The 23,365-nt window shown below is 52.5% G+C and overlaps 6 protein-coding genes across 6 annotated transcripts; 4 read left to right on the forward strand and 2 right to left on the reverse strand.

The window, feature by feature from the left end:
• Window positions 1-101: 101 nt before the first annotated feature.
• Window positions 102-8,078, forward strand: J4E92_004053 (uncharacterized protein; the record flags this gene model as incomplete). The annotated part of the gene is made up of 4 exons (XM_051495446.1): window positions 102-2,712; window positions 2,759-3,652; window positions 3,700-7,988; window positions 8,046-8,078. The coding sequence occupies 4 exons, from the start codon at window positions 102-104 to the stop codon at window positions 8,076-8,078; spliced, it is 7,827 nt and encodes a 2,608-aa protein (XP_051354465.1).
• A 1,863-nt stretch (window positions 8,079-9,941) lies between these two features.
• J4E92_004054 (uncharacterized protein) lies at window positions 9,942-11,837 on the forward strand (the record flags this gene model as incomplete). Its single annotated transcript, XM_051495447.1, has 2 exons — window positions 9,942-10,732; window positions 10,784-11,837. The coding sequence occupies 2 exons, from the start codon at window positions 9,942-9,944 to the stop codon at window positions 11,835-11,837; spliced, it is 1,845 nt and encodes a 614-aa protein (XP_051354466.1).
• Window positions 11,838-12,996: 1,159 nt separating this feature from the next.
• Window positions 12,997-13,503, reverse strand: J4E92_004055 (uncharacterized protein; the record flags this gene model as incomplete). Its single annotated transcript, XM_051495448.1, has 2 exons — window positions 12,997-13,454; window positions 13,500-13,503. The coding sequence occupies 2 exons, from the start codon at window positions 13,501-13,503 to the stop codon at window positions 12,997-12,999; spliced, it is 462 nt and encodes a 153-aa protein (XP_051354467.1).
• Window positions 13,504-14,671: 1,168 nt separating this feature from the next.
• J4E92_004056 (uncharacterized protein) lies at window positions 14,672-16,087 on the reverse strand (the record flags this gene model as incomplete). The annotated part of the gene is made up of 1 exon (XM_051495449.1): window positions 14,672-16,087. The coding sequence occupies one exon, from the start codon at window positions 16,085-16,087 to the stop codon at window positions 14,672-14,674; it is 1,416 nt and encodes a 471-aa protein (XP_051354468.1).
• A 2,588-nt stretch (window positions 16,088-18,675) lies between these two features.
• Window positions 18,676-20,052, forward strand: J4E92_004057 (uncharacterized protein; the record flags this gene model as incomplete). Its single annotated transcript, XM_051495450.1, has 2 exons — window positions 18,676-18,801; window positions 18,853-20,052. 2 exons carry the CDS (start codon window positions 18,676-18,678, stop codon window positions 20,050-20,052), a joined length of 1,326 nt encoding a protein of 441 aa, XP_051354469.1.
• Window positions 20,053-22,037: 1,985 nt separating this feature from the next.
• J4E92_004058 (uncharacterized protein) lies at window positions 22,038-23,040 on the forward strand (the record flags this gene model as incomplete). The annotated part of the gene is made up of 2 exons (XM_051495451.1): window positions 22,038-22,294; window positions 22,344-23,040. 2 exons carry the CDS (start codon window positions 22,038-22,040, stop codon window positions 23,038-23,040), a joined length of 954 nt encoding a protein of 317 aa, XP_051354470.1.
• Between the last annotated feature and the right edge of the window lie 325 nt (window positions 23,041-23,365).

The following is a 23,365-nucleotide window of genomic DNA, read 5'->3' on the forward strand; positions in this document are numbered from 1 at the left end:
CAGCCATCACCTCCGCCCAAACTCCGCAGCAGCGGTCTCGCCTGAACATGGCGACGACGCGGCCGCACAGGTCCTCCACGGCCGCCTCACGACTGCCGCCGATGAATAACCAGATAGCCGAACTCCGAAGCCTAGCGGATGAATTGATCAGGGCCTCCGAGACCACACCACCGACCGCCGACGTCCTCCACAACCAGAGCAACGCCCTCCGCCGCATGCGCCAGCTGCTGATCGAGTCCAACGACCAAACCCATACCAAAGACGCGTTTCGCCATGTCCGCGGCTTCGAGACCCTCCTCATTACCCTGCGCTCCCTCTCCGGCTTCTACAAACCCGCCGAGCTGCCCACGCCCGACCGCATCGACTTCTTCGAGGTGATCAAGGGAACACTCGATGTCCTGTCAGACGCGCTGAACGAGCATGCCGGTAATAGGCGCTTCTTCGCCAAGCGCGTCGAGCACGGCGGCTGGAGTGCTTTGGAACAGGCCCTGGCCAGCACTGGCATTTTTGGCGGACAGTCGCAGAGCAAGCGTGACGATGCCGGCCAGGAGCAGCTTTTCGGCACCCTGTTCGCCTTTGCGTTGGGCGAGGAGACCATGACACGCATCTTCAGGGATATTGATAAGAAGGTCGAAGTCGCACAACCCAAGCAGGACGAGGACGCAGCAGCCAGCGGCGACTCGCAGCCTACTGAGATCGTAGTCTCTAGCCCGCGGTCCGTGTACAGCGATACCGATCTCGATCTTGACCCACTACGCGGCCAGGTGCGGGCTATATTCAGCGGCAATGAGATACTGCAGAACCCAGACATCATTCCGACCATCTTCCACTTCTGGCGGGGTCTCTCTGGTGAAGATGCCCCGGGCACGCGCTCCAAGGCTCTTTCCATATCGGTGCTGCTTGCCATCCTGGAAATCACTTCCATCTCATCTTACAACAAAGCTGCGCTGCACGTCACTGGCGTCTTGAGCAGTGTCCTGCCCCTGCTCTTTGAGAACAAGTGCGCTCCCATAGAAGCTAGCCTCTTGCAAGAGCTGGCCGACGACCTAATTCAGTACGGCATCAACAAGCTGGACGATGCATACTACCTCTTCCGCAAAGCAGCGTCTTCTGAATCAGCTGCTGAGTTTCTCTTGCGTGGTATGCGCTCCTCCCGCGACCCTCCCTTCATACAATTCGATCTATCTTTGCATGGCTTCAGCGCTGTTGAACTTCCAGACATTGGTCGTCCATTCCCACCCATGTCCCCCGGAGGCGGATATACATTTGCTGCTTGGGTAAGGGTCGACAGGTTCGACGCCGACTGCCATACCACCCTCTTCGGCGCATACGACGATACACAAACGTGTTTTCTCATGGCATATCTGGAAAGGGATACGCGTTGCTTTATCCTGCAGACTTACATGGGTCATTCTACTGGTGTCGTACCCAGTGTCAGATTCAAGAAAGCTCCTCGTTTCGAAGCAGGCCGGTGGTATCACATCGCTGTGGTTCATCGGAGAGCCAAGACTATCGGTATCGGCGCTGCTAAGGCATCTCTTTTCGTCGATGGTGAGTTCACCGAGACTATGAAAGCCCACTACCCTTCGCATCCTCCGTTACTGGATAGCAGCCAGGATAGCTTTGCCTCCATGTCTTCTAGCGTATCCAAACACCACATACTCGCGTTCTTGGGAACACCACGGAACTTGGCGCCTCGGCTGGGTAGAAACGTCATTGCCTCTAAGCTCTCAGTCGCCTCCTTCCATCTATTCTCTGAACCGCTGTCAGATGAGCTGATCGCTGTATATCATAAACTTGGTCCGCGTTATTGTGGAAACTTCCAAGATAGGCTCGGGTCGTTTCAAACCTACCGTACCTCTGCTGAGCTTCATGTTCACAACGAGATACTACATCCTGGGAGAGAGGAACGATCCGACATCGTAGCAGCTATTCGGGCCAATGCAAGCCATCTCATGCCTGAATCGAAGATAATACTGAGCTTCTCTCCCAGTTCCGTAATGGACGACGATGACAGAAATGCCATCGATGAATCCCAACTAATCCGATCACTATCACGCGAATCAGCTAAAACTCTGCATAAGTATACCAGACTTCATAGTACTCCGATCATCATCAATGCCGCCGTACCTTCGGTCAATGATGCATTATCTCAGCCACGAGGATTTGGACGTCTATCTGGTGACCCTGTCGTTGTCGTTCCACAATCACTCGACGATGCTATTTGGCGCATTGGCGGGTGTGTGGCTGTCGGCTTGAAGCTGGTGCAATCCGCCCAGACTTTAGACAGCATGCTTCGCTCTGTCAAGATTTTGCTCGAAGCCGTTGGCGGCAACTGGCGCAACTGCGAGGCCATGGAGCAGCGCAACGGATTTGCTGTCCTGGCAGAGGTTCTGCGCCAGAAGATTGGATTCGCCATGGGGGGATTGGTGCCGCGCAACCCCTCCTCATTAGATGTGACACCAGAAGACTGCGAAGGCTTTGTTATGCAGCTCTTGCGAATCATTCTCCGATTCGTTGGATACGATGAGCACGAGCCAACCGAGTCACTCATCATCAACCCACTTGCGTATAGAGTACTTCTGGTTGATCTAGAGATCTGGCGTAGAGCTACCTCATTGGAAACGCAGAAGCTGTATTACCTGCAATTTGCGCACTTTGCCAAGGGCAGCAAGCACCATCACTACAACGCTAAGCGATTCCACAGGATACGTAAGTATACCGACATGGCGAGTCAACTTTAGCTGACCTATCACAGGCGTTGTCAAGCGTCTCACGGATGCTCTTAAAGGTGAAAACTTCACTCCATCAACGTTCAGGCTGTTTCTCGCCGCCTTCAAAGCGCTACTTATCATCAACTTCAACGGGGAAAATGCGAGATCGCTATCTCTTTTCGTCACATATGCGCTGCACGACAGCCGCGCATCATATGCGAAACGAGCACTGCGACCGAAAGCGAGCATTGCTCGTCTTCGTAAAGGCACACCACCAACATTGACACCAGAGTCTACACCACGCTCGAACAGCCCGGCACAAAGCGGCGGCAGTTCGCCACCACTATCCCTACCCGATTTGGGCATCGCCATCCTCACTCTTCTGGCGGAACTTCTCTGCGATCCTCAGAACCCGCACGAAATCGTTCGTTTTGCGAAGAATGTCACGGGAAAGTGGCTGCTCTATCTCCTTGCCGAACCTGAACAGCGAGTCGTTGTTCTTGGGGCAAAGATCTTAGCTCGACTGCTAGTGATCAATGGTTCGCACTACGTCAAGAAGTTTGGGGATAAGACAGGAGGCTTCATCTTAATGAAGAACAGGTTGCGCCACTGGTGGAATACACCAGGCATCTGGACTATCTGTTTCGCGATCCTTTTTGGTCGCGATGTCGCAACCATTGACTTCGAGCGCGACTTTGACGTCTTCAATCTGGTCGACATCTTTATCGCGCATTCACCTCAGTCTCAGCTCAGGATTTGGTACCCTGAAATATTCCCAGTAATCACCGCGATGTTGGAGACTGGCCTGCGAGCGATTGTCCGCGACCGTGACCTCGCCCGAGCCGATGATGGCACACCAAAGCAAGAGACTGGCGAAGGCACAGTCACTCGAGGGCGTCGTAGAACAATGTCGCTAAATGCCAAGCAGCCAACAGTTGGTGAGTTAAGTTCAGCCACTTTTTAACAACCATGCTAATGATTCTAGATACCCGGGCTCCTCAGACAGATCGACTGAATGACTTTGCCGTTGTTCTGAACTCTGCTATCCAGTTCTTGTCTGAGCTACATTCACGATCGGAAGGGTTTCGCGACTATACCCACTCGTCCAACTACGTCCAAGAGCTGCTTTTCGTCCTGTACCCAGTCATTGTCACATCTGACAGCGTTAGCGCTGAGACAGAATTACTTTCGAGAGGGTCCGCACTGACCTTTGAGGGCCAAGACGTTGTGATCCGACCGCTTTCCCGAGCCAACGGGCATGAAGCGCCTGTGGTTCGCACGACCAACGTTGACGTATCACCTTCGCCTGCGTCTCGACGCGTATTACCTTTCCGCAGAGCGTCCTCATTTGTGCTCGTCTCGGCGGATAAGAAGAAGGCCGCTCAGCAACCTTCTCTCAACCCAATACTATCACCAAAGTACGCTGCTCCCTTGGCACTAAAGGTTGGTAGCTCCGTGGTGGAAGCGACTTTGGAAGTTGTTCTCGACGTGTTCAAGGACCAGATATTCACACGCAAAGAGTTTCCTGGCTTAGGTCTCTTTCTCAAGACGCCTCCCGGCTTTCAAGAACATCAAGCATACTTCGAGTCATACATTCTTCGGCAAACGCTCTCGTCCGTCAAGAATGCGCTTCAGTTTGATCAGCAATTATTGCACGAACCGCGCGTCCTCCTCAATTTGCAACGCTTTGTGATCCACGTGTCCGAAGCGGTCTTCGAGGGATGGTTTCTTGAAGGCGCAGAGTCCTTGCTCGACTTCGCTGGCTTCCTCCTAGAATATCTCGAACGTCCGGATATTGCGTCTATCAAGTCCGTCAGACTGTGCACGCAGCCTATCTCATCAATTCGTAACACTTTCTTGAGAGTTGCTCTGCTTCGTTTGGCGGAGTCTGATGAGTCAGAAAGTGGTGCAACTACCACGGCAGTTATCGAGAAGATGATGTATTGGCAGCCTATCATTCTTTCTTCTGTCAACAACGAAACATTCTCGTTGAAGATGATCTGCTATCTTCTCTACACACAGTTGTCGTCTGAACACACGGACGTGCGTCTTGCGGCGGCGAACTTCTGGAGGTCGCTCATGGTGCAAAAGCCTCACGAAACATCTATGATCTTGGCCGATGCCATTCACGGCGACACCAAAGATCTCTACGATGGCTTTCAGAAGCTTGTCGAACTAGATAATGAAACATTCCTAGAGTGGCTCCATAAGAACAAGACCGAGATGGATAAGTTCTTCTATGGATCAATGACTAAATCGTGGGAAGACTTTGCGCAAAGTCAAAACAAGAAGACCGAAGAGACTTCTCAGAGGCGAATCGCCAAGCGCAAGGAGAAGCTGAAGCAGTGGCAATCTGATGAGCTTGCCGCGGATAATGTCTGGAATCACCATGAAAACTCCACAAACCACTGGAGATCCAACATACACGCATCTGAACGCATCAAGCACCAGCGCGTCCTTCAAGACCAGCAGGATAATGCTACTTACATGGCAACAGTCTTGGCCAAGCTTGACCACCAACTGAAAGGCCCATGTGGTCTGTTCGAAGACAGTCCACCTGCCAGATGGCGGCTCGACGAAACCGAGGGTCGTGATCGAAAGCGTCTACGTATCGTTGTCGACAACACTAGCAGAGAGCAGTCGTATCAACCCAAACGCAAAGACACAGATCCACGAGAGCGACCCAGGTTGGATACCACTGTGCCAGCAATTTCGGCGAAGGAAGCTGTTGGTGCCACCCCTGTCAAGGCGCGATCGACTAGGTCTGCCTCTTCCGTGAGTGCATCGGGTGATCCAACGGAAGAACCAGAATCTGCTAGCGACGACGACTTTGAGATGGTCGAGGCTATGTATGAAGATGAGGATGGCTTCGAAGACAAGAACCGCAAGGTAATGCGGAGCCTTAACCGCGGCGATCAGGTGCAATACGTTTGCAACATCTCTCGGGTAGTCGGACTAGAAGCAATAGAGGGCCTCCTCATCGTAGGAAAAGACTGTCTCTACTTGCTGGACGACTTCTTCCAAAGGTCAGACGGCGAGATCGTACGCGTGTGGCAGGCGCCGCCCGATGAGCGCGACCCCTACGTTCAAGTCATAGCTGGAAAAGAAGCTGTCACTACCCGTCGCCCACCACCGAGGAGCCAAGAAGATGCAGTGAGAAATTGGAAATGGACTGAGGTTATTAGTATTTCCAAGCGGCGCTTCCTTCACCGCGATGTTGGAATCGAAGTCTTCTTCGATGATGGCCGTAGCTACCTTCTCACAGCTGTCTCTGCCCAAGCTCGAAATGACATCCACTCCCGGGTCCTACAACGAGCTTCGCATGTCGCGAATCCGGACAAGCATGCCAACTCAGAGATATCCTGGCGCCTTGACTCTCTGCGCAACCCGGAAGAAGCACCACAGACATTTGGATCGCGCTTCGCATCAGCATTTGGTTCTGCTTCCGCTCATCCGGCGACCAAGAAGTGGCTGAAAGGAGAGATGTCCAACTTCCATTACCTGATGTTCGTCAATACACTCGCTGGAAGGACGTTCAACGATCTGACCCAGTATCCGGTCTTCCCGTGGGTGCTGTCGAACTATCACAGCGAAGAATTGGATTTGAGCGACCCGAGCAACTTTCGAGACCTCCGCAAACCTATTGGTATTCAGGATCCTAAGCAAGAGCACCTCATCAGAGAGAGGTTTAGCTCCTTTGCCGAGATGGGAGATGCTAGTCACGCCTTCCACTACGGAACTCATTATTCGTCCGCCATGACCGTCGCGTCGTATCTGATGCGACTTCAACCCTTCAGCGCGGCCTTCTTCCTCATTCAGGGTGGCACATGGGATCACGCTGACCGAATGTTCTACTCGATCCAGAATGTCTGGGACTCTGTGTCCGCGAAGAATATGGCCGACGTACGCGAACTTACCCCAGAGTTCTATTTTCTCCCTGACTTCTTGACCAACGTTAATGGGTACAACTTTGGTTTGCGATCCGATGGCTCGAAGATCGATAACGTTCAATTACCTCCGTGGGCCAAGGGCGACCCAGCCATCTTCATCGCCAAACAGCGTGAGGCTTTGGAAAGTCCTTACGTCAGCCAGAACCTGCATCATTGGATTGACCTCATCTTCGGTTATAAGCAGCGAGGCGAAGCAGCAATCGAGGCTGCAAATGTCTTCCACTACATGACATACCAGGGTGCAATCGATCTCGATTCGATTACTGACGAGAAGGAGCGCGCACAGAAGATTAGTGTTATCAACAATTTTGGACAGACGCCTCCACAGGTTTTCCAGCGACCGCACCCACAGAAAGAAAATGTCACGAAACCCACCAAGCTCGACACGTCGGCGGAGAGCTTACATCGGGTTCCCGGTACGCTACTGGAGTCTAACGATCGCATCTCATCTCTCAACTACATCAGCAAGAGCGACAAGCTCCTTTGCTCAGCACCATTTCGGCACAACATACCGCCGCATCATGATCGTTACATGGAGTGGGGTTTTACGGATGGCAGCGTGCGTTTCTATGATTCACACTCCAAGAAGCTTATCGGGCTGTTCGAGCATTTACACTCTGGCCAGCTGACAACTTCCCTTTTCGTTGACGGTAGAACCCTCATCACTGCAGGAACAGACTGTACACTCGCGATTTGGAACATGAGCAAAGCTGAAAGAGGCCACATTGACCTGCAGAACGCCACAACGCTATTCGGCCACAAGTCATCCGTCATCACACTCGCCGCAAGCCGCGCCTTCTCTGCGTTCCTATCCGCATCACTCGATGGACGTGTGTTCCTCTGGGACTTGAATCGAAACGAGTTTGTTCGCGAACTCGATCTAGGCCCACGGCAGAAGCGCAACCCAGTACCGATTCAAGCGGCTAGGATCAATAGCGTCACAGGACACATTGTACTTGCTTGCGGAAGCCGACTCATCGTCACGACACTCAACGGTGCAGTGCTGCTTGACGAGGATATCTGCGACAGCGAAGACGACGCAGATAGTATCACGGCTGTCGCTGTGTATGAGGGTGTGGGCAATGAGTGGTGTGAGCGCGAACTCATCTTCACTGGACATCGTAGGGGTGTCGTCAAAATCTTCCATCTAACGCCAACACCCCCGACCATCACCACTCCAACCTCAGTACCCAGCAAATGGTCTGCGAACCTCATCAATGTGCTCAATCACAGTGATCCAACGTCTCCCTCGTCTGCGGCACCCATCACGTGTATATTGCCGATGCCTCACCATGTCTATACCGGCGATGAGGAGGGCAGAGTGGTAAGTCAAGAACCTTTTCATCCTTCGTACGCACGTTCCGCTAATGTCTCTCTGTAGTACGAATGGGATTGCGTGCACCGACATCATTGATCCTCTATAAGCGAACTCACGAGCATGTGAGTAAGTGGCTTTTAGTATAGACATGGCACGGTGTTTTGGATGCTTTTCGCATTGGCGTAGATAGCTTGATATGTGGCATTGAAAGGTGCATTGCGGTTACTGAATAGACAAGGTTTTCGATACACCCTTTTACCGTTGTCGGTGCAGTACATTCTTGTTCCATCCAACACACCATCTTGAGTCTAGCGGAACTAATTACGGCTTTCGGATAAAATCTCCGTTCGCTAGCCTGATGATTGATCAAATGATGCAGGTGCAGAGGCAGTACGCGTGTTGCGCTCGCTGGCGTATCGTTTTGGTCTTGTGATCGTGCTTATCTGGCGTTTGCTTGGCGTTGCTTGTTTGGCTAGGGGGATCCGTGTACTTGCATTGCTGGCGACCTGATCTCCCTTGCATTACATCTCTGACTAACTAAAACTACGTGGCCGGCGAGATCATGATGTTGGACGCCTCGTATGTTTAGGTATCGAAGCTAGTATGATGTTGTTGGTGCATCTGTTGCTAGACAGTCGCCATATCCGGTGTGCCTTATCAGTGGTTGATTATTCAGCACAAGGGTGCCTCAGATGACGTATCCGTGCACGTTTTTTGGAAGAGTCATTATCCCGTCTTGACATACGTTGGTGCGTGTATGTTGGGTGTGAAGGGTTCAATGTTGAGGGCTCGTTGCAATGACGCCAAGTCATGCCAAGACTTGGAGTATCACACTCTAGTTGAGCCGCAAACACTATAAGGGTCTCGTGCCCCTTCTAGATCACTGGAAATAAGCCAAATATCGTCTGCTTTGAGAGTTGGCCTTCCTTAATTGCGGGGTTCAGGGAAAGGGTACACATGAGCTAGCCCCGTAAACAGCTAGCTCGTGGGGGAATGCGATCCGCACCTGCCCGAACACAGCATGACCCCACTATTAGGCCGCGTGCTTTGAGCCAATCCCAACGGATTAGCACGTCATTTTTCGCCTTAAGTCTGGGTCGTCGTCGCGCCGCCGTCGCTCTTTCGCAACTCCAGAACGACGCGACATCCCGAGCGACAAACCGAACGATACATGGAGTCGCCGGAAACGCCCGCCGTCCCAGAGACTGCTGCTAAGAAGCGCAGAAGACCAGTCAACGGTACGCGACATGGCCTCTTTATATGGCGATAGGTGTGCTAACAGAGTTTCGACAGCCTGCGCTACTTGCCGTGCGAGAAAGGTAGGATCTCATGGTCTCTTGTATATCATTCCTCTCTTTAGATACCCATACCAAGTCAATGGGTATCCGATGAGCGACCATCAGGTTGTCGTGATGGTCGTAGTTCTGGCGTCGGGGCCTAGGACATCCGGAAAACCATAAATCAGGGCTCAACGTAGCTGACAACCATCTAGGTCAAGTGCGATGAACGCCCAAACGGCTGCCTGAACTGCGAAAGGCTACAGCTAGACTGTGTGCAGAATGGCGGTGTTTCCACTGCCGCGAAGAGACCAAGCACGGCGTACGAGCCTGTTGTAGGCATCAAGCGTAAACGTACATTTCGATCATGCATTCCCTGTCGAGACTCCAAAGTCAAATGCTCCGGCGAACGACCGAACTGCATAAGATGCCAGCAGCGCAGAACCTCATGTGTATACGATGCTGAGCAGGTGGAGCCAGCCTGGGTACAGAGCATTGCGACTCCTGCCTCAGACACGCACGCCGATTCCGTGATGATACCGCCACACACTCCCCGGGATTCTCGAGAGCCTTCTAGGCTACTCGGCTCACTGTCGAACAGCGAGCCTGCTGTAGCTGGGTGTCCGCCGGGCCTACTATGGTATGCTTCACGATCTTACTGGCGTGCATCCAACTTACGAATATGCACAGGTTGTTTTCCCAGCAGCTGCCACCCAGAATCAAACTTCATGCGTTGTTAGATGCTTACTTCAACAACGTCCACCCCATCCGCGTGTTCGCGTTCGAGCACAAGCCCTCGTTCATTCGAATGCTAGACGAAGGACAGCTCGTGGATGCCTCCGATCAAGCTCTCTTGCACATCATGTGTGCATTGGGTGCTCGATTTTACGCTCTCGACTACAGTGAGTCGTTCTCGCCCTTGACGAAAGATCTGATCCAGTCAGCCGGAAGCCAGTGGGCTAAAGTCGCGGAAGAGATGTTCTTTGCTGATTACAGCACCATCTCAATTACCAAACTCAAGGTCTTGGTCTTGCTTCACGACCAGGAAGCTCGCAATGGCAACTATGCTGGGTCTTTTCTTCTTACCGGCCTTGTCATACGTATGGCGCATGCCTTACAGCTCAACAATGAAGTGTCACCAGATGTGCTTTGTAAGGAATTAGGAGGGAGTCCAAACGAGGTTTCTGTGCGAGAGTCGCGTAGAAGACTCATGTGGGCGTGCTATATGATTGATGTCTGGGCTGGTAGTGGCGTCGACCACCTCACTATACTCAATGAAAGAGACCTCAAGATTCAGCTTCCGTGCAACGAGCGTCAGTTCTCACTACAGATCCCGTGTATTACGGAGCGGCTCGAGAGGGGCACACTACTGGAACTCATGTCTCCAGAGGACATTCCAGAGAAGCCGGCGGATAACCTGGGTATGGCTGCGTACTATGTGCGCATTGTCAGTATCTGGCGACGTGTTCTTCGGTGAGTGTGGCTAGGATTAGCTCGTGAGTCTTGATTGCTGACTTGGATTAGGTTTGTGAAACATATGGACGAAGAACAACCGCCGTGGCTTCCAGAGTCAGGATTCGCCGTCCTCATTGAGGACATACAGTCGTGGAAACAAAGCCTGCCATCCTGGCTAGACTTCTCCGCGGACAACATCTACATTCGGCGCGAGACACATCAGCTAGGTGCCCTCCTCCTCATCCACTGCATGTACCATCACGTTATGTGCGACGTCCACAGGATCGCTCTCCCTGACCTGTTCAAAAACCAAGAGCCGTTCGTCTTCCCTACTGATCGACAGGCGTTCGTAAGTCATCTGCAAGATGTCTGCTTTGAGCATGCGCAGCGTATGTCGGTCCTAGTCTCACACATACTCCAACACGGGGTCAAACACTTTGCAGACTCCATACTGCCGTCATTCGTTTACAACAGTAGTCGCATCATGCTCTACTACATCGCTCGGATTCTGGATGTATCAAAGCCTGACGCAGGAACTGTCATTGGTCGTACAGTCGAGCTAGTGCAGTACAACAACCAGGCGTTGCGGGAGATGGCGTTCATGTACCCGCTTGCTGAATCGTTATGTATCACCTCCGAGCGCTGGCTGGAGACTGTACGCGACAGTCTGGCTCGTGGTCACTCTGCTGACTACATTGCGCCTCAGGATCCATCAGAGAATGAAGCGCGGCGCATTGTCGGCGCGCCTGCACCGATGGCTGGCACTCCTAGACAGCGAAATGCGGCCATCTCAGTTATTCCTCCTGTCGAGGAGATACTGTCAGCAACTTCACCCTCGACTCTTCGCACGGCTACTACTCGCTATCCTTTCTCAGCGCCTACCACTGGTCACGGTTCTTCTACTGTAACATCAGGCCAGGCCATGACAACACCATCCGAGAATGCAGTAGGGACCATGTACTCCTCCCCCAGCGCGCCAACTGCTTTCGAGCAGCCCATGTTCAACCTGGACGACCTCCAGAATTTCTTCGGATGGGAAGCAAGTGATGATGAGAATGCGCAGTCCACTGGGTTTGAGGGCTTTGGTCCCTTAGGGTGGGCAAATAATTTCTCCATCATGTAAGTGAGTATTGTATTTGAAAGTTACCTGCTGGGCGTTTGGGCACGGTCTTTCTCATGGTATACCTCCTCTCTTCCGCTAGCATCGACGCGGTAGGTTCTCGGCCATTTTGATTCGTAACTAGAATGATTCCTCTTTAGGAGCAATATTAACTTTCTAAACGCACTTTGACTGGCCATAGTGGGTAGCTAACTCAGTACCATCGTGATTCGAGTGGTAAGGTGCCGCTTATCCGCGCAGCATGGTCCAACAGTGATGCAACTAACGGACACCGACATGCATAGTAACAGCCAAGCCCAAAAGTCGGGTATTTGGTACTTTGCCGCTCTACCAAGGCTCTTGGTAAAAGCATTTATATGTATGAGACTCATCCTGTCCACCTCGCACCACCACAGCCCGTACCTCAATATGAGCGAAACAATACCATTAACTAGCGCATTGAGCGCAAGACAAGCTGCCCTCAACAAATTCGTACAGCAAAACTGGTACTATTGGCGCTATCTTTACATACCCGGGACCTTCCTCTTCATGCTTGGTTCCCTCAGCCTCGCGTATGCGGTACATATGGATCGAGCGCGCCCGCACGAGCTCCCCAAACCTCGAAGGACATTCTCGTTCCTGTTCTACGTGCTGGGGCATCAGCTACTACTATACGGTGTTCTGGTCTGTTCGTTCTGGTATATGCTCAAGGATGAGCGTCCTGGATCGGGGATCGCCCGCCTTGATGCCGACAAGAATGCCATGGGATCGATTAAGCAGAATGACCGCGCCTTGGGTAATGGCCCCGACTATCTCGTGGAAGGACATGCAGTCCCATCAAACAATGCTCGCGCTATCCCGCTAGTTAGGTCTGCTATCACTGTCGCAGCTTCGGCTTTGGGCGTCGTCGCCGTGGTGGCCCGATATAATTGTCTAGACAGCGAGTGTCCATTTCAACGGAAATGCTACGTAGTGAGCATTGTATGCGTTACAATCGCTTTTTCAAGATATCTTTGGGGTTTTCTCGAGTACGTTCGCAAGATTCGGACGCACATGAGGAATAACGCGGACTGGGCCGGAGGATGACACTGAGCTAAGGGTGGGTTGAATAGGGCACCCGAAGAAGGTAGATGCGAGAGTGTTGTGGTGTATCTGATAATTTGTTCATTGAACTTCATGAATGTTACTTGCCCTGCAAGCCCATATGCCAGTCTTCGCGTAACGAGTGGTCAGCTACCGAAAATATGTCCAACCATGCTTCACTGCCCGTAGCCATGCCACGCCCGTATACATTTGTATCATGAATACTGTTCTGGACAACATTCGTTTTCGTCCAGTATGTGCAGGCGACATTTCCATCTGGCGATATGGCTTCTATCATGAGCATCTTGTTCTGCTCTTGCAAGACTGGAAACTCCGCTTGGAACCAAAGGCCTCCCTTGTTGACATAACCTGGAGTATCTGCGCCCGGTCCGATACTGGCGTCCATGACTGTTGCGAAAACTTCGCATAGCGACGCGAAGGCTTTGGACATGTTGGTGTAATACTGTGTTCGCCAGGTTTCGTTGTTCATGATGCAGCGCAATGGATTCGTTCTCGTGGCTTCGCTGTTGTAGTATTGTTTGGGCCAGACATCCTGTGCTTGATCAGCAAAATGCGGGGACTATGTAGCGAAGATGCAAATACCCATATTGTTGTCATAGGAGACTCGCCATTTGGTCTGGTTTTCGCGTAACGGCGCGCGGTCTCGCTCAAGCCGCGCGTGTAGAACAGACAGAGGTTAGGTTCAGGTCGCAATGTTGCTTCCGCTTGGAATAACTCGATGGTGTATTTATCGACGGTGTCCCAGGTCGCCTTTGAGCTGTGGGTTTGGGTGCAGTCATCGTCCTTATGCTCTAGCGGAGCAGCTCTGGTGACGAGGAAGAATTGGTAGAACGCGATAACAAAGGAAATGAGCTTCATAGCGAAGTTGAAGTGTAACGGATTTGGGGTGAGGTTTCCTATGCAGCAGGGTGGAGCTGTATCTAACATAGGTGTAAGCGGCCCCCAACGCCTATCTATGGCGAGGCTGAGTGTCAGGCGTGCAGGCTCGGCGCCTGCGCCCTGGCGTCAAGTTTGCGCATCTCGTCGGGTTAAATACCAAGGATAAGTTCGCACCTCACACGACCAACCTGACCTCTTCGGTGATCTGGTATGCCTCCAATGCTCACTGTTCAACAGCACCTAGATAGTCAAGGCTCACTCGGATCAATCGTGGACCGCGCCAGCCAGCGATTGTGCCAGGAACAACATCTCAACGGTGTGCCATGCACACTTCAAATGAAATCACGAACAGATCGCTAATTGAAACATCTCGGCTACGGAAATGGGAAATGGTGGATGGTGGGTAGAAGACAATAGGTGGCAAATTGCGAGATGGTGGCTGGTAACCAAGCGCCCGCACTGCCCTGCCCAGACGCGATCTCGGGTGCGTCGGAATAGAGTTAGCTTGCCCCCGCATTTGTCCTAGTTGAGCCGAACGATCACAGTGCCGACGTATCAGTCATTACTACAGTTCCAGGGCACGAAGGCAGCAACACCATCTTGCTTTCTTCTTATATATGGGTATAGTACGACTAGCGTCACTACGACGGGAGATATATTTATGTCACGTACTTGAGTGTTTACTATTGACTTGGGCAGCAGGTGGAGTATGACATGAAAGATAGGTACGTTTCTAGATTGACAGTACAGATACATTGAGCCTAACAATCAAGTTCGCTCACTTTTGACTTCAAGATCGCACTCGTACCTTAGGCGGTGATGCGGTTTAGAAAGTCTGCTCTCCTCATATCAGGCGCCAGCCGCCGCGAAACTCACTAGCCACGACGATTCCGGAAATGTTTCTTCGCTCTGTCAGTGGGACGACCCGTTTTTCGCTTGCTCCCCACCCAATGTCCAGCCACTTCGCAAACACCTCGATCTAGTGCTGGGATTTTCGCGTTTCCAAATATCTCGTCTGTAGTCAATTTCCATGGTTGACCTCCCACGTCTGAAGCCATCAGCGTCGTTGTCGGGTTTACGTAGTTCAAGAAGAAACGGTCCATCGTGATTCCGAGTGCTTTCGCTCTCATAATGTCTCCATGTATGAGCGTTGGGTAAAGGGGCCGTCCGATGTAGTAGACGCTGATGGAGCGCAGATCTGGAAGATAAGTGGTCGGATCGACAACAGTGTCGTTCAGCAAGCGTCTCACAAACCCCGTAGTGAGACCCATACAGTCAACAATAGTCAAAGACTTGAGGCTCACCGGCAACACCGAGAACAAAAGTCCGTTGGCCAGCACGACGTGACTAGGTGGAAGCGCAGACTCCGGAATTATCAACGTTTGTAAGTCATCGAAATGGTAGTATATGGGCGATATCAGGTAGGCTCTGGAAAGTGTTATACCACTCCACGAGGATGGCAGCTCCAGCTTGGTGAGGCGAGAGTACTTGGACTCGAAGACTTGAGCGAGGTACTTGTGCTCTCGTAGTTGTTGCGTCGAGGGGTCATTGGTCCAGTGACGTCGGCCATCAACCTGCGGACTCATTGGTCCTTGCCACGGGTCTGCATCCCTGAGCAACATCGGATAGTGAAATACATGGCCGCCACCAAGAAGTAGTTCCTCGAGATTTGGGAGTATAGAAAGAAGCAGAGCAAGGAAAGCGTTGTTGTGACCTGATCGGAGCGCGTCTGCCCACATCCGCTTGTTCCGGTTGCTAACGTCCTCAGCCTCCCGGATGGTGTTTAGGCAATCTGTCCGGAAAGTGACCTCGGCCTCGATAGCGAACTGCCTCGACGGCATTCTCGACCGGCGTTGCGCATCCCCGTACTGTAGAAGTCCAGCGCGCAATTTGCGCCGAAGATGACATTCTCGGGAACTGCTCCAGGGTCTTCGCATGCAGCCGTCTTCATCGCCGCCGTAGTTTGCTTTCCGAGCCTCAGGAGTCACATAATTTGTGATTTCGAGAGACTTGACTTTATCCGCCCATTCGTTAGCGGGAAAATCCCGAAGCGTTCGGAACAAAGCGAATGCTTTTGGGAGTGGAACCGTAAGTGCTTTAAGCTCGTGAAAGGTGGTTCGAACGACTTTGGGGAAGCGACTGTTCGCGGCGGCAAGAGATGTTAGGTTTCCGTAGGCGCTTCGGTCAAAGCGCGGCTCGACTATAAGTTGAGGGATGATTTGAAGAAGTAGCTCGTCGGGGAGGTCCCTGATACTGGCCTTGGGGATACTGCTGGCTGTAGAGAACGACATGGCTGACGATTAACAGTCTGCGAGCGTGCGGAGGAATGAGTTGACGAATAGAGAGTATCAATAGCAGTGACTACATGAAGGAAAAGAATTAAGTATTCATAGGCAGATGTTAGTAGGCACCCGTCTGACTCCATAAGTGCCCTTCTATCCGTTCGGTTAGGGTAGACATGGTAGGAGGTGCGGGGCAATGGGGTCGAAAGGCAACCAAAGAAGGCGAGATAGGGAATGTTCAAGCAAGATTCTCTAGCCAACATGTGCTGTTGCCTGGAAGGGGCTTCAGTCTCGAGTGAAGCCAAATCCTGAAATGGTCGCATAAACTGTCTCGATATAATGGGTAACAAGTGCAATAGCCAAGAGCGACCTCCATTCGATAGTTGACAGTAGCGGACGTGGTGTACAGTATGGAAGACTGCCGCCCACTCCAGTAGAGCCATCGACACATATGGTAGGGTCGTCAAGGAAACCGCGAGAGCTGCTATGCGCCTCTGTTGCACGACCGCATGTGCATTATCGCGCCACCGACAATTGCTGTGAGTACTTCCTATCGTGGCTTGTTGTTCGCGAGCATATCCGGTCTGTCGCTGGTATCGATCCTGTCTTTATGCTCAGTGCTGAGTAGGCGACAGACGAGACTTCTGATGAGACCATCGAGTACATCGACACAACCGTAACAGTGAACGTACTTCGACCTCCTCGAGGGCGACATCAATGCAGCCCCGGCGTAACAGGGACTTGTATGTGGTCAAGTGGTGGAGGAGCAATCCCTGCGTCTATGAAACGGACGTCTACGTACTCGAAGGGCCTGATAGGGGGCGTCTTTCGAGGGACAGCTCTCTGATACTGCCGGTGTTCATATCCTGTCCAGTACGCAGTGTGACTGCACCTCGAGATACGGCATCGGACCGTGCAAGATTTAATGTGGTTCTGCGGCCAGTGCCCTTGCATTCATAAACGGTCCAGGGGCGGGAGGCTGCTGACTCGGACCGATTCGATCGCTGAAGTGATCGTCCACCAACGGTTTTCTCCGCAGCTCAAGGCACATGCTTTTCGTTGTCGTTACTGATGACAATTCTCAGGCAGAGCTTGCCGTGTGACATCGTCGAACTGGGCGAAAAGATACATAGTACGACTGCACCTACAATCCGGTGAAAGACTAGCATAGTGGCCTTGGGACTACCAATTCAATAGTCAGAAGACTTGAAGCTGAGGTTTGCGTGTAGCTCGACACGGGCACTCGATGTGGAGCAGGCACGTGGCGTGGAGACGCGTCGGGAAATTGCTGGTAGCCCAATTCGTTCAGACAACGCTAATCCTCCACCAGTTTGGTAAAGCTAGAGTCAAGACACGGGTAAAATCTCCAACGGCCGTCTCGTAGTTGTAGCGCGATATCAACAAAAGGCTGCGTCATGGAAGGTTTACCGTGCGCGTTGTGAAGGCACTAAGCTGTATTGGTCAACGCTACGCCGCTTGGGGAACATTCGGACCGATCCAGGAAGGAGTGTGCCTGAGTGCTGGCTTCCGACGATCGCGCAAAAATACCACCGTACTTTCTGTAAAACCGCGACCCAGTAGTTTGCGCGACCACATAATGGACTGCAACTTCAAGTATACTTGAGTAGCTGGAGACAACAAACTGCAGGTCGTCTATACTAGAAGACGCGCATACGGGCCGATCGTTCACGTTGTAACGGTGAGATGTGGCAGAGCGGACTGCAACCCACTGACAAGGAACAAAGAGCCGCTCTGAGAACGACCAATGCAGCGTCGATACCAGTGCGATGGCAGCCCTATCTAAGCTTTTCTCACTGAATGGGTCATACCAATGAGTCGCAGGAGACGTCTACGATAGTCCGCATCGAAGCCGCGAGTTCCGCGCCCTGGCAGTTCTACCCCTGATGCCGATCCCAATCGACACCAACACGATGACCTGAAGCGCACAGGTTATGACTCGGGACTGTTAGAGACACAGCAAAATAGGAAGAGCTTTGGGAGACTGAAAGCGGCGTCGCGCATGGCGCATGCCCTTGAAGTCATCTTGATTAAGGTTCCTCTTGGTAAGGCGAACTAAATGAATCCAGGGATGCATACCTGGAAAAGTCACGACCAGCAGTACCTATGCCAAGCTGCCAGCCTCAAGACAAGATACGGTGAGGCTGTCAAATCTGCCATACTCCAGCTAGAAATTACTCGAGCGGGGCAAAGGACCCGTGCTGGTGGTTTCCACCTTTGTGGGGTCACCAACAGCGATCTACGTTCATGATACCACTTCATAATGGCCGAATGCATGGGTCTCTCCAGTGGATCAACTACGGACACCCTGGAATCAGGCTTCGTCATGTCGATCGACATCCTACTGGTCTTCCTAATGCACACAACGGTGATATACCGGACATTACTGTGCTGCCACACTTGTACATGGTGTGGCGTTAGGAGAGAGACGTTGGAGTGGGTGAGTATATAAGTACTATCGGCTCCGACTTCAGTAGTAGTATCATCCAGCTACAGATCCACAGTCATTCCTTTTTTACGACACTCGCTTTTTGCTCCAACTATTTTACAGTCTTTCCAAGAACCCTAATTCTCCCAAGATGCGTTTCAACGTCCCCGCCATTCTTGCAGCCGCCGCTGTTGCGAACGCCGCTGTTATTCCCCAGATCCCCAAGGTTGATGGCGTCGTTGGTGGCGCCACATCTGGCGTCTCTTCCACCGTCAACGTGAGTACACTACAAGTCGTCTTATGATCACTCAACTGACAAGTTCAACAGAAGGTTGAGGGTGTCGCAAGCCCCAAGATCAACGCCTCCATCGGTCGCCGTGTTAACGCAAAGGTCGGCACCAAGTTCGGCTCCGTAGACGCCTCCGTCGACCCCAAGAAGATCAACGCCAACGTTGGTGCCCACATCACCAGGCGCCAGGTCCCTGACGTCAAGCCCATCGTTGGTGGTGCTACCTCCGGCGTCACCTCCACTGTCAACGACGTCAAGAACGTCGGTGCTGACGCCAAGGTCGAGGCTCTCGACGACGTTGTCGAGGTTGAGGTTGGCAAGCGCCAGGAGCTCCCTGTCGCTGGTGACCTCGTCAATGGTGCTACCTCCAAGGTCACCTCCACTGTCGACGACGTCAAGAACATCGATGCTAAGGTCGATGCCCTCGGTGCCTCCATCGACGCATCCATCGGCAAGCGCCAGGGCCTGCCCGTTGTTGGCGACGTCCCCGTTGCTGGCGACGTTACCTCCAAGGTTGGATCTACTCTCGCCGACGTCCAGAACCTGGACGTCAACGGCATCGCTGAGGGTGTCACCGCCCCCGTTGCCCCCGTCGTTGACGGTGTTGAGTCTGCTCTCAAGCCTGTTGTCGACGGTGTCGAGCAGGCTGTTGCCCCTGTCACTGGCGCTGTCTCCGGCCTTGTTACCCCCATTGTCAACGACGTCAAGGACAGCGCTCTCGGTGCCGTCAATGGCGTTACCTCCAAGGTTGAGTCCACTGTTGGATCCACTGTTGACGACGTCAAGAACACCACTGGTTCCGCTTCCGTTCTTGGTCAGTCCGCTGATGCCGCTGTTGAGAAGCGCCAGGTTCCTGACGTCGCCCCCGTTGTTGGTGGTGCCACTGGTGCCGTCGAGCCTGTTGCCAACACTGCCACCGGTGCCGTTAAGCCCGCCGTTGACACCGTCAAGGGTGCCGTCGAGCCTGCTGTGAACACTGTCAAGGGCGCTGTTGAGCCCGCTGTCAACACTGTCAAGGGCGCCGTCGACCCTGCCGTCAACGCTGTCAAGGGTGCCGTTGAGCCCGTTGTCAACACTGTCTCCGGTGTTGTCTCCCCTGTTGTCGACAACGTCAAGGGCGTAGCCGGATCTACCGTCAAGACCGCCACCGACAAGGTCGGCTCCACCGTCGACGATGTCAAGAACATTGACGTCTCCGCCGATGTCCTCGGCGCTGCCAAGGTCGACGCCTCCCTATAAAGGCGCTGCTAAGCTATGACGGTCATGCTTCGAGCGTTACGCAATCTTCCAGCGTCCATAGCGGGACGCGTTTGTACATATATCCTAATCTGTAGTAACATCTAATCAGAAATACCCCCCCTGACTTCGTTGATTACCTGTGAATCTGCCAAACTGGAAGTGTCTGTTGAGCTCACTGGATTGACGAAAGTAAAGTCGTCTTTGTCGTTATGTGCTATGTCCAAGTTATCGAGCTGTCCGAGTCATGTGTTGAACTATGATCACGTTGCCGTCCCTTTGTAGTTTTTTGTTCGTATTGTCTCAGTGATTATCACACACCTGATGTAATTAGTGATCTGTATGTACCAAAGTGCATGAAATGGAGCTGAGACCTATCCGAAGTCTTCACCATCTGGCTTGGGTAAGAGAAATTATTACCCAGTCTTAGCTCCATGACAAGTGAGAGGCTCTTGGGTTCGGCTGCTACTTGTTTGCACGCAATCTGCTTACAACGGTCCTTCTCTCATGTCCAACATTCCTTTCTTCCTTAACGACAATAACTCTATTTCAACACAGTCGAAATGGAGTCCCCCAGCAACCCACACAAGCGACAGAAGCTCGGTTTCGAGAGGTAAGTCGTAAACTACATTGAAGAAAGGCACACTGACAATATTGGTTCCAGCTACTCAAATTCAAAGATCTTATCCGACATCACGATTCGATATGGAGTCTCAGGAGAGCGGACCTTCGAAGCGCACAAAGTAGTGCTAAGCGCAATGTCGTACTGGTTCAAGGCAGCTTTCACTGGACAGTTTGCAGTAGGATTATCTTCCGATGATAGAGATGCATCCCTTACTGACGCACGAAGGAAAGTTCCGCCAGAGAGATCAGCCTGAAAGAAGACGATCCCGATGCTCTACTCTTGATGCTCAACTTTGCATACGATCAAAAGATACCAAGTCTGGATGACGTTGACAACGTTATTCGTACTGCCCGTAGCATCCGAGATTGCTTAGGCTTGTACCGCGTCGGTGACAAGTACGACTTTCCTCAGTTCCGGGATCGGGTCATCTCAGTGTTCAAATGTAGCATTGGTTGGTGGTCGATGCAAGTGCGATCAGACGACCCAGACCCTATAGATGCCGTTGTACATGGAGAGTTCTGTGGATTCGTCAGAGACGTCTATGATATTGTTGGTTCGGAACATCATCCTAGTCATCCATTGGTAGATGTGTTGCTAGGATTTGCAGGCGACCAGCGATCCACATATATGGTCAACCGCATCGGTCGCCAGCCACTCATAGCGTCGGCCTGTCGGGAAGTGGCAGAATTTGGACGGGACATCTTTCTCCATTTGATGGCAAAGACTGGAGTCTTACATCAGGATGGCGGTATCGTGACGGAGGCACTGTGTATCGCGGCTAGCAGAAGATGTCCAGAATGTGAGGAGATTGTGTTGATGGCCGAGCTGAAGGAAAATGATTGGAAGGGTCACTGTCCTCGTTGTGGTGGTTACCAACTAGACTGGCGGCCAGAAATGCTGTCTTACGAGGAAGACAAATTCAGTTAGGAAGGACAAGAAAGCAAATGATAATACCTGGGTATTCTTGCGTAGCTAGAAGAGTGGTAGCGCGGTCTTGCCTCGGCAGCGGAGATGTCCGGCACTACCGACAGGCCACCCTGAGCTAGGTTTCAACTTTCCAATGTTTCCCCCTCGAATTGCTGTCCATGAACTTGCGATTCCACCAGCCTGCCACTTTAACGACGTTACGACCCATTGACGACCATTTTGCATCTCTCGCTCTCTTTTCTGTCTTTCTGAACTGTTAGAGAAACTCCGCGTGGCTCCTACTTAGCTCGGAACCGTCTGCGACCAGCCATACCTAGAACACACGCCCTCGCGCAATCACGCCTCACCGCTCCAGACTGCAGCTGCTCAGCTCACTCGACTTGTTATCGCACTCGCTCTTTACGTCGAAACTACACACCCTCCTTACCTGCCCACCATGCCCGAGACAACCAAGGTCGTGCCCCTCACCTGCCACGGCCACTCGAGACCTGTGCCGCATATTCACTTCTCGTCTTTGGTCGACGAGGACCAATATTACATTATATCAGCATGCAAGGATAACAACCCCATGCTCCGCGACGGAGTGACGGGTGACTGGATTGGCACCTTCCTGGGCCACAAGGGCGCCGTCTGGCAAGCGAGACTCTCCTCGGATGCCTCACTGGCAGCGACGGCCTCTGCGGATTTCTCTGCGTAAGTGCTTCCGATTACCGCGAGGGAAGCGAGTACTAATACTCCACAGTAAGGTCTGGGACACGCACACCGGTGAAGCCCTACACACACTCTCGCACAACCACATCGTACGCGCCGTCGCGTTCCCCAATCAGCCCCACCCTCAGATCCTCGCGACAGGAGGCATGGAGAAGAAGTTGCGCATATACGACCTTTCACGTAGCGACGCGACGAGCTTCGAGATTGGCGCAGGTGTCCACACCGGAACCATCAAGTCGATCGTGTGGACATCGGACCCGAACGTCATAATCACAGCCGCCGAAGACAAGAAGGTGCGGTGGTGGGACTTACGCCAAGAGTCTACAATCGGCGAGCACGCCGTCGAAGGCACTGTTGGCTCTTGCGAGTTGGATAACACCTCCTCGGAGGGCATTCTGAGCGTAGCTGCTGGAAACAGTGCCTACTTCTTCAACAGCCAGTCGCCCGGATCGCTCATCAAAAGCATCAAGACACCATACGAGATTGCCAGCGTGGCTCTGCACAACGGGGAGCGGAAGTTTGTTACTGGTGGTAGCAACCAGAATGATACCTGGGTCAGGGTCTGGGACTTCAACGAGGAGAAGGAGCTCGAGACCAACAAGGGCCATCACGGACCTATCTGGTCGGCAAGCTTCTCGCCTGACGGAAAGCTCTACGCGACAGGCAGTGAGGATGGAACAGTCAAGCTCTGGAAGTTCACATCCGGCCCGTACGGTCTGTGGAAATAGGATTTCGCATGACCGGCGCTGCTCCTTGCCACACCTATGGCCAGATGCAACATTCCAGCACCCCCATAGTAGCAAATACGAGACAAGTAGCATTTACCACTTTGGACACTTTGGACAAGCTGTTGCAATCCCGATTCTTAACAATGACATGTATGGAACAGGTGAGCAGAAGCGCTGCGAGCCCATATCGTAATCGCAGCATTGGAGTTGACATTACATTCGCGCGCTATCTCAGGCTACTCCAACCAGGGTAACTGTACCCGCGGAATTATCCGATTCGACATGCCGAAGGATCAACAACACCAATGGCGTGCAGCAACATCAT

This window comes from Alternaria infectoria (assembly GCF_024043175.1).
Source record: "Alternaria infectoria strain BMP 0036 chromosome Unknown scaffold_5, whole genome shotgun sequence".
Classification (NCBI taxonomy): domain Eukaryota; kingdom Fungi; phylum Ascomycota; class Dothideomycetes; order Pleosporales; family Pleosporaceae; genus Alternaria; species Alternaria infectoria.